Source organism: Lygodium microphyllum, chromosome 24 (genome assembly GCF_053477565.2).
Source record: "Lygodium microphyllum isolate KBCC chromosome 24, Lygodium_microphyllum_v1.1.10, whole genome shotgun sequence".
Taxonomy (NCBI): domain Eukaryota; kingdom Viridiplantae; phylum Streptophyta; class Polypodiopsida; order Schizaeales; family Lygodiaceae; genus Lygodium; species Lygodium microphyllum.
Genome location: NC_141158.1, coordinates 100,304,551 through 100,319,634, shown reverse-complemented (window position 1 = coordinate 100,319,634; position 15,084 = coordinate 100,304,551). Strand labels below are relative to the sequence as shown.

The window sequence follows — 15,084 nt, the reverse complement described above, 5'->3', positions numbered from 1 at the left end:
CTCTCCAACTCATAACCTCTAACTTGATCCTAGAGATACGAGAGCTTGAGGTCCAATATTCACTGCATAGTGTGTTTACTACATGAGCACTGTATATTCAGTAGTCATTCACTTCATTGTTCATTGTGTTCATTGTCTTTGAGTTACCCTAAACCCTAACTATGTTCAATGTTTCTCAACTTGTGATTTGTCATACAATTGGTTTTGTGTTTTCTGCATTTAGAGCATTTCTTCACACATACATGGGATGCAAAAGCCAATCACTCCAAGTGGGGGGTAAAAGGAAAATAGAAACTCAAAACTGAAGAAATGCAATGCAATGTTAACTTGCTAACTTTAGTAGTGATATATCTTTCTTAGATTCAATCCATACATCATTTATAAGGCCAACTATCTTACTAAAAGGTCAAAAGCTTGCTATGGGTAGGCATCTGACTTGTTGCATATACAAGAACAGTGGTGGAAGGGAGGGCAACAAGGTATGTAGTGGCTAGCCACCTGGCAGCATGGGAGGCTGAATAATCCACTGGTGACCACATGTCACCAGTTGGTGGGCCAGCAGTCTAGAGAAGTGGTGGGAAGAGCAGTAACATGATTGCTGGAAGCAACTATGACACAGCCTGCTCCATTTCACCACGTTCACTCTCACTGTAGCTGCTAGCATCACATCTGTAGGCCCAAACACTACTGCTTGAGGTGACTTTTACATAGCACTAAAGCCACACACAAAATACAAACATTAAAAGCAGTTCTTATGTTCACATGCAGTTGTTTTAAAGACACAAATTTCAGAATGTGCATCTGATGTCTGCCAGAATGATTGCCCTAGGAGCAGCATACATATTGCTAGCACATCCATGGCTGCATGGAAGGTGCCAGCCAGATCAAGTGGACTGTGCATCCGCCAAGACAACATCAGGGAAAAAGCATGATGAAGAACTTGGAATGGCATGGATACATCATATGCACCTATGGGGGGATATCTGATGACACGTTTATCAGATGACCAATGTCCCAGATGTGACACACTTAGTGATGGGATGTGGCATGGCTGCCAGAAGATAAAAGTTCTTTTCTGAGGTGACAGACAAGACACCTGTAGCTGTAGTGTGATAGTTGACTCACAGTTGATAAATAGTATAGCAGACCTGAAGATAATGGATTGAAGCACTATTTGCCAGACTTATAGCAGGAGAAACAATTGATAGGCAACACAAAAAATATGAGAAATGAAGTTGAACATGAAGATGATGGAGGTGCACACAGAGCCAAGCCAGCTCGATACCACTGTTGGGTAATGGAAGAGATGGCTGCACACCAGAGTGAGCTCAAGAGGAAAGAGACTTGAGAGTTGCTTGTGGAAAGAGAACATGAGAAGATCTATGCCTTGAATTCTAGCACTTTAGTCAGTGTTTAACTTACTCAAATTTGCATATACAGCCTCTAGACAGGCAATAGAACAAAATGCTATGTAGTGAATGTCTATCTCCATTTCAGTTCCCTCCATTGTATCTAGACTTACCCAAGGAGTGGATGCTCCTTTCTCATCAAGTAAACCAAGATTGCGCAACCTCCTTTCAGGATAATATTCAAGTTGATCAAGTTTTGACCTCTGAGTCTCGAACCACAACTGCAGCTCTTCTAGGACTCGTTTCTCTCCTAGTCTTATAATTACTGCCATCTCCATTCTAGTGCTGAGTTGTCCCATCCTCAATATGTTTAAATCCTGCCATCAATAAAGGAAGAATCAGGACAGTCGTGTTAAATAAGCATCATAACTCAATCACCACTTTCCTTTTATATGAAAGGTGTCTATGTGCAATAATCAAACCTCATCAACTGTGGTTGTAAATCCAGCTAAGGCAGATTTGCAACCTTCCAGAACTGCTGTACATACAGCCTCTTCATTTTCCTGACTTATAGGGAGTTGTAAGTGATCCCATACACTATTCCGGAAAAGAGCTTCTAGTAAAAATGCATCAGGACCACTCAGCGCCACTAATCTGAGAAAAGGAAGCAGATTGTCGGGTAAATCTTCCCCAAGAACAAGATCAAAATAAACTGTAGCATTGAGGCCATTGAGCTCCACAATATCCAGTTTATCAGCAAAAAACCTATCAGTTTCTTGTATATCCAAAGTAAGCATGAAGCTGTCCCTGATAGCTGACAAATTTTCAGCACTTTCAACAAAGCCATAGTCCAAGGCAAGCTGTCCATTACTCTTTCTTTTTCCATACTGCATAAACACCTGCGAAACTTACATTTAAACATTTGGACAATTGAGCTTTTTGAAAATATAATTACTCTTTAACAGATAGATCACTATATGCTGTACCTGCATTCCTGCTCCAAAAGACATTGGAGCTCGCACCATGAGATTTTCCTGGCGGGAGAAAAAACCCAAGCTTTTTCTCTCCCAGCTTGGTCCTTCCATAGACTTTATTGGACCATGATTCACCTTATAACTCAACCAGTATAAATGTCATCGAGAAATTCACACCAACTTTAAAAGATAACTATAGCATTATGCATCTGAACAGCTCTGTATAAGTCCTTACCAGATCTGCTAGAGGGACCAAAGCCAGATCATCTCCAGTTAGAGGAGGAAATGTTCGAGATCTCAGAATACCAAATGCCCATAAAAAAGCCTCTGCAGTGTAAGCAGACTGATCAAAGAGTTGGGAGTAAGGGAGTAAAACTTCTGCCAGCAGATTTTCATATTCACTCTCAACATGTTGCTGGTAACCTGATATTGATCCAAGCAGTTGTGTCCCTATGAACAACATACCAATTTAGGGGTCAGAAACGTCCAGCAATACTCAATTAAAATACTGAAAGCTGTGATCTGCACAGTATGTTAGACAATCTGAAGATTTCCAGACAACAACATGCAGAGAGTTTGCCAGAAGCTGCTAGCAATTTCACTGTTAAAAGGTCTCTTTTCATAAAGTGGGACGCACAAACAGGATAAGTAGGGAGCGCTAAATATTTGGACTATATAGATGTGTTGGTTACAGAAACTTTTTTGTTTCACAGATGAGACACACATACTCAACCGCCCAGAAGGGAGGACACCTCGCCTTAAAATTATTAGCCAAGAGAGCATGCAAGAGCCATGTCAGGTATTATTTCTATGTGCTGATAGGATAGCTCACAACCCAAATGAACAGCGGAGCTGGATCACACATGGACCACCCTCCTCACTGACCTACCAAGGAGGATAACCAATGCAGGTTCAAGTAGGCAAGATCCCAGAAATATGTGTCCACAATATTGAATAGCGCAAAAATGCTGCACATCAAGAAACAGAAATTTTTTGCCTCGTGTATTTATTTCTGCAGTGCAAGGATATGTGGAGCTTTCATTGCCCATGTGTAGAACTACTTTAGATGTCTTCAAGATTTGATGACAGCTACCTTCAATCTAGAAGGAAAAGGACTGCAGAAAGTAAGTAGTTTTCCCATATCTTACTTGCCACTGAAACTTGGTCTTGCTCATGCAAAACTGCAAAATGCTTTATTATTTGGGATACATTATGCCTGAAAAAGAAACAAATTAATGAGATCTTTTGTAAGGTTGACATGGGATGATTGAGCAAGCACCTGACCTTGCAGTTCAGCCAACTCACTGTCAGACCTGTAGGTTGGGATAGGGGAAAAAAACACCATGAGCCAACTTCAGAGGCAGGCAGATTGGTTATACAATAGAAAAAGTCAAATTAAAACATGAAGATAGTAGGTTTTACATGAGCAAAATTTACAGTTCTACATGGCCCTCCTAATGCAGAACCCCATACAATCAGCTCTTGACTTAAAAATCCATATTGAAAGCTCCCCTAACATGGAGTAATTGTGTCCAAATGGCAAAACCCAGAATTGGAAGACAAGATCAAAGAGCACAGAGATGAAACCTAAACACAAGTCCCAAGGCAGACCGCACAAAGGTGCATCATGGGAAGGAATACCCATTTTCATATGGATTGTTCATGGAGTTAGTACTCTTGTCCCTTTAACACTCAGGTGAAACCTCCTCCTTGGCAGGTGGCTCGAGTAGGAGGATCCTAGTTGCAGTCAAACTCCATCGTTCACTTAGATTGTGCATTATCCTTGGAGTCCATAGGAGATGCCTACATTGTTTCATGGCTAATATTTGGAGGGGAGGCACCCCCCCCCCGCCTTGTGGGCATGGGCGTTCGGGTGTGCGAGTTTAACAAGGGGGAATACAAAACGAAAGAAATTATGAAGAACAAATGAAAGCAATGAAACTCAACCCCATGGTTGTCACATCCGATGACATTCGATTAGTATCGTCCGATACTAGTACAGTACTAATCACACTAATAAATCTTGGAAATACGTCCAATGAAAAAAAAATTGTGTATAATGCAATGAAAATAATACACTTCAAACATTAAGAGTCTTTATGCTAGGAGTTTACATATGGAAAGCTTGATGATAGAGGGGATGGAGAGCTTGAGAGCAGAGGTAGGACAAAGGAGAGCTTGAGGGAGTAGGGGGTAGAGAGCTTGAGGAGAGAGAGATTGAGATTAGGGAGCTTTAAAGTTTGAGCTTGAAATTTGAATCTGAAATTAGAGAGGAAAGAATATATTGGCAGAATTGGGGGTGGGGTTGGGGGGGGAAGATTTTGGGGTGTGTGCATGTGCATTGTGGGAGAGGAAGCCTAAGACACATCTACAACTACCACAAAAGTAACCCCAAAAAATCAGAAACACACACTTTAAAACAGTCAGACAGCTTGGATCGGAAGCCATCAGACATAATCTGATGTGTACTGAATAGGATCGATCAGACTAGTCCATCTATCCATCGAACACGGACAACTAGGCTCAATTCACTAGTGTACAACCAAAGCAAGTACAACCATCACCACAACAAGCAAGAAGCAAGTATAGAACAGCCTCTCTCCATATCCAAGGGCAAGGATCTCACACCCAATGACTATTGCAATAAGGCCTAGACGTACAAGTAATTCCATAATGGGGATAGCACATATATATAGACACAACCTTAGTATATATGCCCCTCAGAGAAATACAAATGGCCCTAAGGTGAATACGCATCCAGTGTAATAATGCCCTCTTAACACCCCCTCTCAGCTCATATGTGGAACACCGAAGAGGAACAAAGCTTACCATGAACATTCAAACAAAGACCTCTACTAGATACACCTCAAAGAAGCACAATGAACCTAAACAACCAACAGTCGGTCAAGTGTAGGAAGAAGATGCACAAGGCATCACACACCAAAGTCACATGAGATATTCAACAAGCTCACAACATGATAAGCATGGAAACCCTCTCATAAGCACGAGCATGCCCCATGGTTCCCTCATACACACAAATACAAGAAGCATAAAGTACAAGCAGCAATGCATACATGAAATCGGAGATAACATATCATCCAAGTTTTCTCTCATGTGAAACCAGCCTTCCTCCTCAGATAGGGTGGTAAATAACCTGATTAAGCACTAATTACAATAAGCATAAAATTCACATAAACTGAAAATGCATACTTTACCACTTTAATCTTGGACATTAAACACCCTATCGGCCCCAAAATTGGCACCCTTTGTGGTATTTATTTATCTTATATTGCAAATGGACGGAGTACAACTAAGATCCTCTGATCTCCTCCACTAATCCAAGTGCCTCTTGCTATCAAAATTGACCAACAAGCCTCCAAACCAATTTGCCCCTTGATTTGCTTGGGCATTAGCTTTCAGCCAGCTCCTTAAAAGACAAATTCAGCCCCAAATCTGATATTGGTTGGCTAGCCTCGAATCTCCCTAAAATTCTTCATTTTCAACTGCTAGAATTCAAGTCCTAGGCCCTCAATTCTCAGCACCCATCTCGAAGCAATTGTCAAAACCCTAATTTCTACTATAAATTAGAGTTTATGGTAGACTGAAATCTCTTTCTCTAATGGCTCAATTTGTTAGAAAATGTTGAGATAACTCAAGAGAAGGATAAGGGATGAGAGAGAATGCTATAGAGAGAAATTTTGTAGTTTCATCACAAGAAACACTAAAAAACTCCTGTTGTCCTACACAAACAGCTATGCAAGCTGTCAACTACAGCTTAGGACCACCAGAAAGACTGCCGCCTCCTCCTCTATGTTATCATCTGCGCCATAAGGATCTTGGGCTGCTGTCACCTACTCATAAGCCCCAAACTGATGTCACATGCTATAGGATTGAACCCTCATGGAGCAGCCTCTCCTTGCTCTCTAACAACCTCCTCTCTCACAATGGCTGGAATAGACTCCACCAACCCCTAAAAACGTTTTTTCCACTTGCATGGGCAAGTTTTGCCAAGCAGCAGCCTTGTAATCCCATTTTTCAACATTATCCAGCTTATTAAATTAATTTTTAAAATATTAATTTTGAGAATTAATTTAATAATTATTCTAGGGCTCAAAAAGTTAATTTTACCAACCAATAATTAAATTGGCTAGGCCAATTTGTCTTCCAAGTATCCTTGAGCAGTTAATGACCCTTAGACTAGCATTAATTAATTAATTAATGACTAGTCTTTGATGTCACCACTGACATTCGTGGCCAATAAATTGGTCTAAACCTTAATCTGACACCAAGTATCACCTACTACCTATCAAGCATAACTTATTACAACTTTTGTCTTTGACACCCACTGCATCCTCGGGATCATTGCCTTATTACCATGAAAAAAAATGCCATGTGCATCACATGTGCTAAACAACCTTGCACATTTGATTAATACCTTAACCAAACGTTATCGACAAAATTAAAGCATCTCAAAATTTCACATCTCCGTCACACATGAGTCCTCTCCAATCAAGGCCCAATGTCACAAGGACATGAATGTTTAATTTAATGCTCTTTGGACACTCTAAGTTGTGCATATGTGAAATTAAGTTAAATTTATATCATAATGACAAATAATCCTAACTTAGGCAATGGGATACCTAGGACAGATCTTGGTTAAGGACATTGAATAGCCCTCTGGAAACATACTTGAGGGAAACTTGAAACCAGAACAAGAATGTCAATTTTCAAAAGGGGCGAAACAAGAATGATAACATGTTGGATTTAGGGTTACAATAATGTGTTGAGCTAAAAATGTATTATATGCTTATTAGCCACATTAAATAACCCAAAAAGCAAGCTTGATTAATTAAATTATCAAACTTTCATTAAAAGAAATGTGTTCCTAGAGACTGTTTGTGCCCCATAACCCACACAAAAAATTGGGAAGACCCATTCATCTATAAATAGACAAGCTTCCCACCACTACGCCTATATCCCATTTTTGCACCTTACAAGTGTCCTCTCTCTATTATCTACACTCCATTTACAGAGCATATCTTGGTTCGAGCTATTGCCTAATACTTCTTATCATCAAGCACTTGTTGTCCAACCTTTTTGCTTGCTATCCAACCAAGCGATTGTTGTTTGCGTTGTCACGAGAACGTAAAATTTTGGAGCTTTTTTTGGCATTTAATTAAAAGAGAATCAAATGTGCAACTATAACTTGCACATCTAATGTACTATAAATATTTCACAATGTGGGACCTAAGACCTCAAGATATCAGTTAGTGCCAAAGGCAAAATTTGTAATAAATTATACCTTACAAGTAGTAGACGGTACTAGGTGTCCAAATTTGGCCTAGAACATTTAATTAGCCATAAGTGTCAATGGTGACACTAGGAAATTGGTATTAATTAATTAATTAATTACAATTCCAAGGCTAATGAGTGCTCAAGATCACTTCGGACCAATTTAGCTATTGGTCAGTTGGCTTTTTTTTAATCCATAAATAAACATTAATTTAATTTTTAAAATTACTATTCTGAAAATGAAGTTAATAAAGCTAAATAATGATGGAAACTTGATTTGGAAGGCTACCACTTGGCAAAACTTGCCCATGCAAGTGAAGATTGGGAGGCTGAGAGAAAGGAAGAGAGCCCATTCTAGGTGCAGCCAGCAAGAGAGGAGGCTATTATAGCCATCAAGCAACAAGAGAGGTTTCCAGCCAGCCAGAGCAACCTAAACAGTAGGGGACAACCTAGGTAGGGCCTACACAAGCAAGTGATAACACCAAACAAGGGGTGACTACATTTCTAGGTCTTCCTAGCAAGCATGCGACAACCACAAGGGCCAACACTATAGCAGCTAAATTCCTTTAGTTTCTCACAAAGATCAAATTTTTCTCTCTCCTCGCCCAACCTATTCTCATTCTTTCTCATCAATTTTCAACAAATTCATCATTCAACCATTGGAGGTGGAGATTTTTATGAATCTCTATTATAAACCCTAATTTACAATAGAAATTCGAGTTTGACAACCATCTAAGCATACAATTTAGGGCTTATAAACTTGAATTTCAATCACTAAAATTGGAAGATTTCAAGAGAATTTAAGAGGCCATTCAGCCAACAGACATTTGAGATTGAACTTACCACCCAAGGAGCACAATTGAAAGCCAATCCTCAGGTAAACCAAGAGGCAAATTAGTTTGAACGCTTGTTGGTCATTCATGACAACAAGAGGCACTTGCATCAGCAGAGGAGATTAAAGAATCTTAGTGCACTCCATCCATTTGTCATAAAAGATAAAGAAATACTGCGAGAGGCGTCAATTTTGGAGCCAACACGCTGTCCTTTGTCCAATATTAAATGTAAATTGTGCATTTCAATTTATGTGTTTTAATTTCTTACTGCAATTATTGATTAATCTGGTTATTACCACCCTCTCCGAGGAGAAAGGCTAGTTTCACTACACCCTAATCAACTGCTATCTACTACCACATTTATTGCCATTTACGTTTGCAACCTATTCGACTAGCATGTGAAGAAAAACCCTAACATAGAAACACAAATAACACTATATGACAAAGCACAAACTGATAGAATAATACAGTTAGGGTTAGGATAACTCAAAGACAATGAACACAAAGAATGAATAAAGTGATATGACTACTGAATATACAATGCTCATGCAGCAAAAACACTATGTAGTGAATGAATATTGTACCTCGAACCCATGTATCTCAAGGATTAGGCAGGGGTAATGATCTGGAGAGTGTGTCGTACGCCGAACGGATCCCAAATCACAGCAAGCCAACCTTCGGATGTTGAACACCAGCAAACGCAACCAAGGAAGGCTAGATCTAATGCAAATAGCAATGTAGGAGAGAGAAAGACTAAAAGCGTAGGTAAAGAGAGAGAAAACGACAAACGTAGGCTGAGAAGATGATGGCGACAATTGGAGGAAAGAAAATCTGCAGGGCAACAGTTGGGGCCTATGAACGCAGCAATATGCTGACATGGCAGGCTGTACGGCAGCTGGATGACGGACAGCAGCAATTGCCTAGCTGGAAACAACAGCAAACTAATGTGACAAAGGGCTGGAAACACATGCCAGACGAGTGAAGACCGCACTGGACAGCTTGGATGGTGATGTCCTCTGCGAATAGGATACGGGCAGCAAGCTAAAAACACCTGAAACCTGCAAAAACGAGATTAAGGCTGAATGGAGGGCAGCATACCTGTTTATAGAAAGTTTGGGCCCTCCCAAGTGGATTTGTGCTTATGGGATATAGACATTCTCTAGGAACACATTTCTTTTTAAATAAACAAGATTCTTTTCTTAATTAAACATGTTTTGGGACTCTTTACATAAAGCTTATGCATTTTCAGCTTAACACCCCCTCTCAAGCCCAACAACAGTGCCACGAGAAGGAGGCCAGCCAAGCCCCTTTTTTTCTTTTATTTTTCTTCTACCCCAAGGCATCCCACCCCAAAGCAGCCAAAGCATCAGACAAAGGGTGTGTGTCGGCTGCCCAGTGGCCTACCAGGACTACAAAGGCAATAGTCATCTTACCAAGGAAGCCCAAGTGATCATCCCAGAGAGGCCAAAGCATGTTCCCAAGAGCATAAAACAAGCAAATTTTGCAAAATTTTAGAAAAGCCCCAATTTCTCAAGTCTAAATGTGCACCAATGTCAGTAAGTTCGGCTCAACTGAGTAAAATTTCATTGATACATAAAAAGCCTCAATTTTTTCAAGGCAAATGTGCACAATTTCTGCAATTTTTGGGTCCAATGCAACTGTTACGCATGACTAGAATCGAATCTCAAAAAAACCCCAAATTTCCACGCATAAAAATGCACAAATCTGGGAGTTGTGCTTATGCGTGTAAATCCTCGTCAGTGAGAAGGGGAATGAACTGCAAGAATTAAATTTTTTTTAATTGACAAAAAAAAAACTATCAAAGTGGCACCCGTTGACCTATCGACCTGCTTGTTGTGTCACATCATCGTTGCTTTGTCTCGCATGACCTGTAAAGAATTGTCACCTACCGTCATATCCAACCTATCATTTGCCGTTGCAACTGCTCACGCCATCACCACTTGCTAGTTCTTGGTCAAAACAACCATTGTTGCCTGGCCTACCATGCCACGCTAGTCAGGCTGACTATCTGTCGATTTCAATCTGGTCATGACAGCTGCCAATGGGCTGTCACCTGATCAAGTCAAACACATGATCACACTCGACTAGTTGAAAGGTAAGCTGCCTGACTTCTTTGCGTGCACAAGTAAAACAAACTCTCACTGTCCTCGAGAAGCGCATACACTCTTGTCGCAGCTGTGATACCAGTTTGTTGGGACGAGTACGCAATGAACTGCGAGACAGAAAATGAAGCAAAAGCAGTGTTCAGAGTGAGAGTGAGAGAATCCCAAGATGAGTGTACCAATTGAGTGTCAGTACACAAAGAATAAAATGTATTTATATGTTAGGGTACAAATAAGGGTGTGTTCACACTTGTAAGTTTATACACACGGAGATTAAAGGGACTTTACACCCGAAGGGACTTTACACGCAATAGCCTTTAGGACCTCTATATTTGAATTTCCGGGTGGTGTTCAAGCATCTTTGAGGGAGACTTAGCCTCTACCTTACGCACCTTTGGGATACTCCCAGCATGGGATGCATTCCCATGCTTATCCACATGTGGACTAGTTGATACCACAATTTGCCACTATGGCAATTCGTAATGGACCATCTAGTTATGCTATTGTGTCTCAACTAGTAGTTGCAAGGTTTAAGAGTCATGCCTTCTCCACATGGCACAAATACCTATGGGCCCCTTGCTGCCTATTCATGCCCATGCACCCTATCCCCCCTCCCTATCCTTACCCTCGGACACCTCATAGTTCTTCGTCATCATCAGCAAAGCGTGCTTTTACTGATAAGACTTGTTTTGATGGGTCTAACTATACAACTTGGTCAAATCTGATTAGATATATTATTGATTCCCAAAACATATGGGACCTTGTCCACATGCCTTGTTTCACTAGAGATTGTCTGCTCATGAAAGGCCAAAAATGCCTCCGCTATCATTGAGCTAATGCAAGGTCTACTCCCTAGTTTCACTCACAATAATGGAATTTTAATCTAGTTTCAAGTGGTGGAAACACTTGATTGACTATATGCCAATTAAGATAAGATCTATCATATAAACCTCAACCATGAGCTTCAAAGTTTCAAAATCAATGAAATCGACATGACCTTACGATCAAGTTGGCTGAGTGTGATAGCAATGATGTTTGTCATGCGTTGTCATCGTCTACTTATGAGTCTCAATCTAAGTCAAACGGGGACATTAGGAGCTTTCATATGTCTATCATGTGTTTTGACACAGGAGGCAGCTCATTCTAGAATATGCATTTCTTTTTCAATCAGTTTCAATGTGTTCACACTGATTGATACTCTATCATATGGATATTAAAAGTCTCTTTCTAAAAGGTTGTTTGGAGAAGAGAGTCTATGTGGAGTAGCCTCCCAAATTTCCTTCTACGAACTATAAAGACAATGTCTTTCGTTTAAGAAAAGCACTTTATGGGCCATAGCAACCAGAAATGTCAGAAACGTTTAGAAATGTCAGAAACGTGTTTCGTAAGTTTCTTTCAAGAGGGAGTAAAATAAGAAACGTGGATTTTTTAATATAGGGATTTTTAATAGTTTTGACTAGGGAAAGAGGTTCTAAATCTCTATAGAACTCTCTCTTAACAAAGAATGGCCAATTAAGCTTGAGTAATAATAGAGTCAATTGAGAATAATATGTTACATATCTATGATCCATTATTAACTTGTCACTTATGTCAAAGTTATTCTTTGGACAAGCCATACTATGGTTTAGAACTCAAACATTATGATTAATACATATCATACAAAGAAAATTGAAATTAACATCTAAATAGCCTATCTACAATATGGACTCAGTCAAGTTGCAAAATCATAATTCTCATTTCAAAACAAACTGACAAAATGTCAAAATCAAGAATGAATCATAATATATCATAAATAACTCATAAATGAGACTAAAGTCGTATAATATTCAACTCTCAAGACAAGAATAGATACTAGATTGACAAAGTCCAATAACTAAACAAAATCACAAAAAAAAACAGTTTTTCGTCCAAAATCTTGAGCCCTCACGAGTCATTACACATCATCATCATCATGTTTAACATTGCCCAAAAGTTTTTGTTTAAAAAAACCATGTTTTGCATTCCAACTCAACCAAAAAAAGGAAAAAAAAAACACCCACGTTTTTTACTCTCGGTAACATTTTGTACTTTAAGAAATGTTTCGTAAGTTTCAAATTTAAAGAAACGTGTTTCGTAGCTGCTATGTTATGGGTTGAAGCAAGCAATGCATTCATGGTCTCATAGAATAGATGAGTTCCTTTGAACTCATGATTACCAGTCTAGGCCTTATGCGCTGAACTTATATTTCAAAAATAAAGGCCCAACTTTGTTCCACATTCGAGATGATTGATCTTGGTCAATTGTCTTATTTCTTGGGGATGGAGGTAATTCAATCTAGGGATAGTATTTTTGTCCCATAGCAAAAGTCCACCCTTCAATTAGTTGAGCAGTATTGTACCCATCAAACACGACCTATGGCCATATCTCTTGATCCCACTACCAAGTTTTCTAAGGATTCCCTAAGTCAACCCTTCAATAGCACACCTACAAGTCAGTTGTAGGGAAACTTCTTTGGTTGATCCACACTAGGCCAAACCTTGCATGCTCTATTTCTTACTCACTCAATATTTCAATGCACCTAAGATGTCACATTGGATTGCTTCCATGATAATGTCAAACACAAACACATATGAAAGTATGATTCAAACCTTGGACCTGAATCATATGTGTCTCTAATTGTTTAATATATTTTAACATCATAGTGTCAAATGAAGACATTAGGCTGTAAAAGCTTACTGTCTTTTCATTACAACAAATCCTCAATTTCCAAATTCAAAATATCAGCCTTCAAGCTTCAACTTAGCACATGTGAGAGAGAGAGAGAGAGAGAGAGAGAGATATTACCCAGTGGTCAAAAGGTTTGGGACAGATGTGTTCCCCACAATTTGTAGACTTCATGCAGCAGGGATTTTCAGTCATTTTCAGTCAAAGAAGATGATTTCCAAGCTACATGCACTTAGGACAAGTAAACAAGCAAAAGCAACCCGAAATCTGTGTTTTTTTTTTATTTTTCCAAAATTTTAAAGGAAAAAAAGTGTCAAGTCTAAAATATGTTCTTCAAACATTTGTTTTTCGAACGTTTAAAACGTTTGAAATTTTTTTCAAGTGCATCTAAAAACAACTATCCTTGCATGTGTCTGTCTGTGTGGAGATATGTTCGGTGTACTTATTCATATGGTCTAACAGTCATGGTTTGCTTTTGCAAGGGTGCTATGCCCTAAAAGTGAATAGGCACATATGTGAGACCGAGGAAAAAAGACCCACTAAAGAGGGAAAAATGTACCCGATGATCCCGAGTGTGTTCACACAAATCACTAACAAAATATGGCAACAAATCCCCCCTAGAGTAATGCGCCAAATAAGAGTTGGCACTCATATATAGAGAAGTGTCTTGCCCAGTGGACTAGATCAATCCACAAAGGGAAGTAAGCCCAAGGCTTTGCGGAAAGCTTTGAACTTCTCACAAGGCAAAGCCTTTGCGAACAGATCTGCAAGGTTGTCCTAAGTTGGCATATACACCAACCTGATCTCGCTTGCAGAGTCTCTCTCCTTGACATAATGATAGTGCACCTCAATGTGGCTAGTACATGAATAGAACATTGGATTCCATGCAACTGCCAATGCACTCTAATTGTTAGTAAATACAGTGGTGGTAGATGATTATCCAACACCCGAATCAGCCAAGAAGTGTCAAAGCCAAACATACTCAACCATGGCTATGAAAGCTGCCCTATAATCAACTTCCCAACTAGAAGTGGCCACATTGGATTGCTTCTTGCTCAACCTCTATATACATGAGCCGCCAAGCATGAAGCAAAAACCACTTGTGCATACACCAATGTCATAATAACTAGCCTCATAAAAATCCAAAAAAGCACGTAAATCTAGCAAGAATGAATTCAACTCAACTTTAAAATCAGCAATGTATATCTCGTCAGGACCAATGAACAGTATATCATTGACATAAACAACAATGATAATAAATATATCATCTGCATGTCTAACATATAATGTACTCTCAATGGGACTATTCCGAAAACCACATGTAGTCAAGTATGCATGTTATCTTCACATACGACACTCCAGGTGCTTGCTTCAAAACATATGAAGCCTTTTTCAATCTCCACGCTTTGTTTTCTTGCTCTTTCTACACAAAACCTCTTCTCCCCAACCCTCCTAATGCTCAAAAGTTGGATGACTCCAACTATGCAATATGGAAGGTCAAGGCCAAGTCAATTCTCGACACGTATGAGACTTTCATCTTCCAATGTGGAAGGTCAAGGCCAAGTCAATTCTCGACACATACGAGATGAGGATTTTCATCTTCCAACCCATTCCTTACCTATCCCTAATGATGAACTTTCACAAGCTCATGCTAGATTTTTGGAACAAGGTCAATGTTGTGCTTTGACAAGTTCCTTGATTGTACTCACAATGTGTTGATTCATGTGAAGTAGTTACCTATTGTAGCACATGTATGCACCAAGCTTAGGAATCTCTATGAGATTCGCACTTTCTCTTCTCAACTCACATT

General features: G+C 39.5%; 1 protein-coding gene across 3 annotated transcripts in view; it reads right to left on the bottom strand.

Annotated features, from left to right (window-relative positions):
- The window catches only part of LOC148015450 (fructose-bisphosphate aldolase-lysine N-methyltransferase, chloroplastic-like), a 59,327-nt gene that overhangs the window by 24,162 nt on the left and 20,081 nt on the right, over positions 1 to 15,084 (bottom strand). For all 3 annotated transcript variants that reach the window (XM_087665271.1, XM_087665272.1, XM_087665270.1), the window contains exons 2-6: positions 3,608 to 3,636; positions 2,559 to 2,773; positions 2,336 to 2,458; positions 1,832 to 2,248; positions 1,523 to 1,726 (exon numbers count right to left, since the gene is read on the bottom strand). In XM_087665271.1, coding sequence (XP_087521397.1) covers positions 1,523 to 1,726; positions 1,832 to 2,248; positions 2,336 to 2,458; positions 2,559 to 2,773; positions 3,608 to 3,636 — 988 coding nt within the window. The remainder of the gene's footprint in view (positions 1 to 1,522; positions 1,727 to 1,831; positions 2,249 to 2,335; positions 2,459 to 2,558; positions 2,774 to 3,607; positions 3,637 to 15,084) is intronic.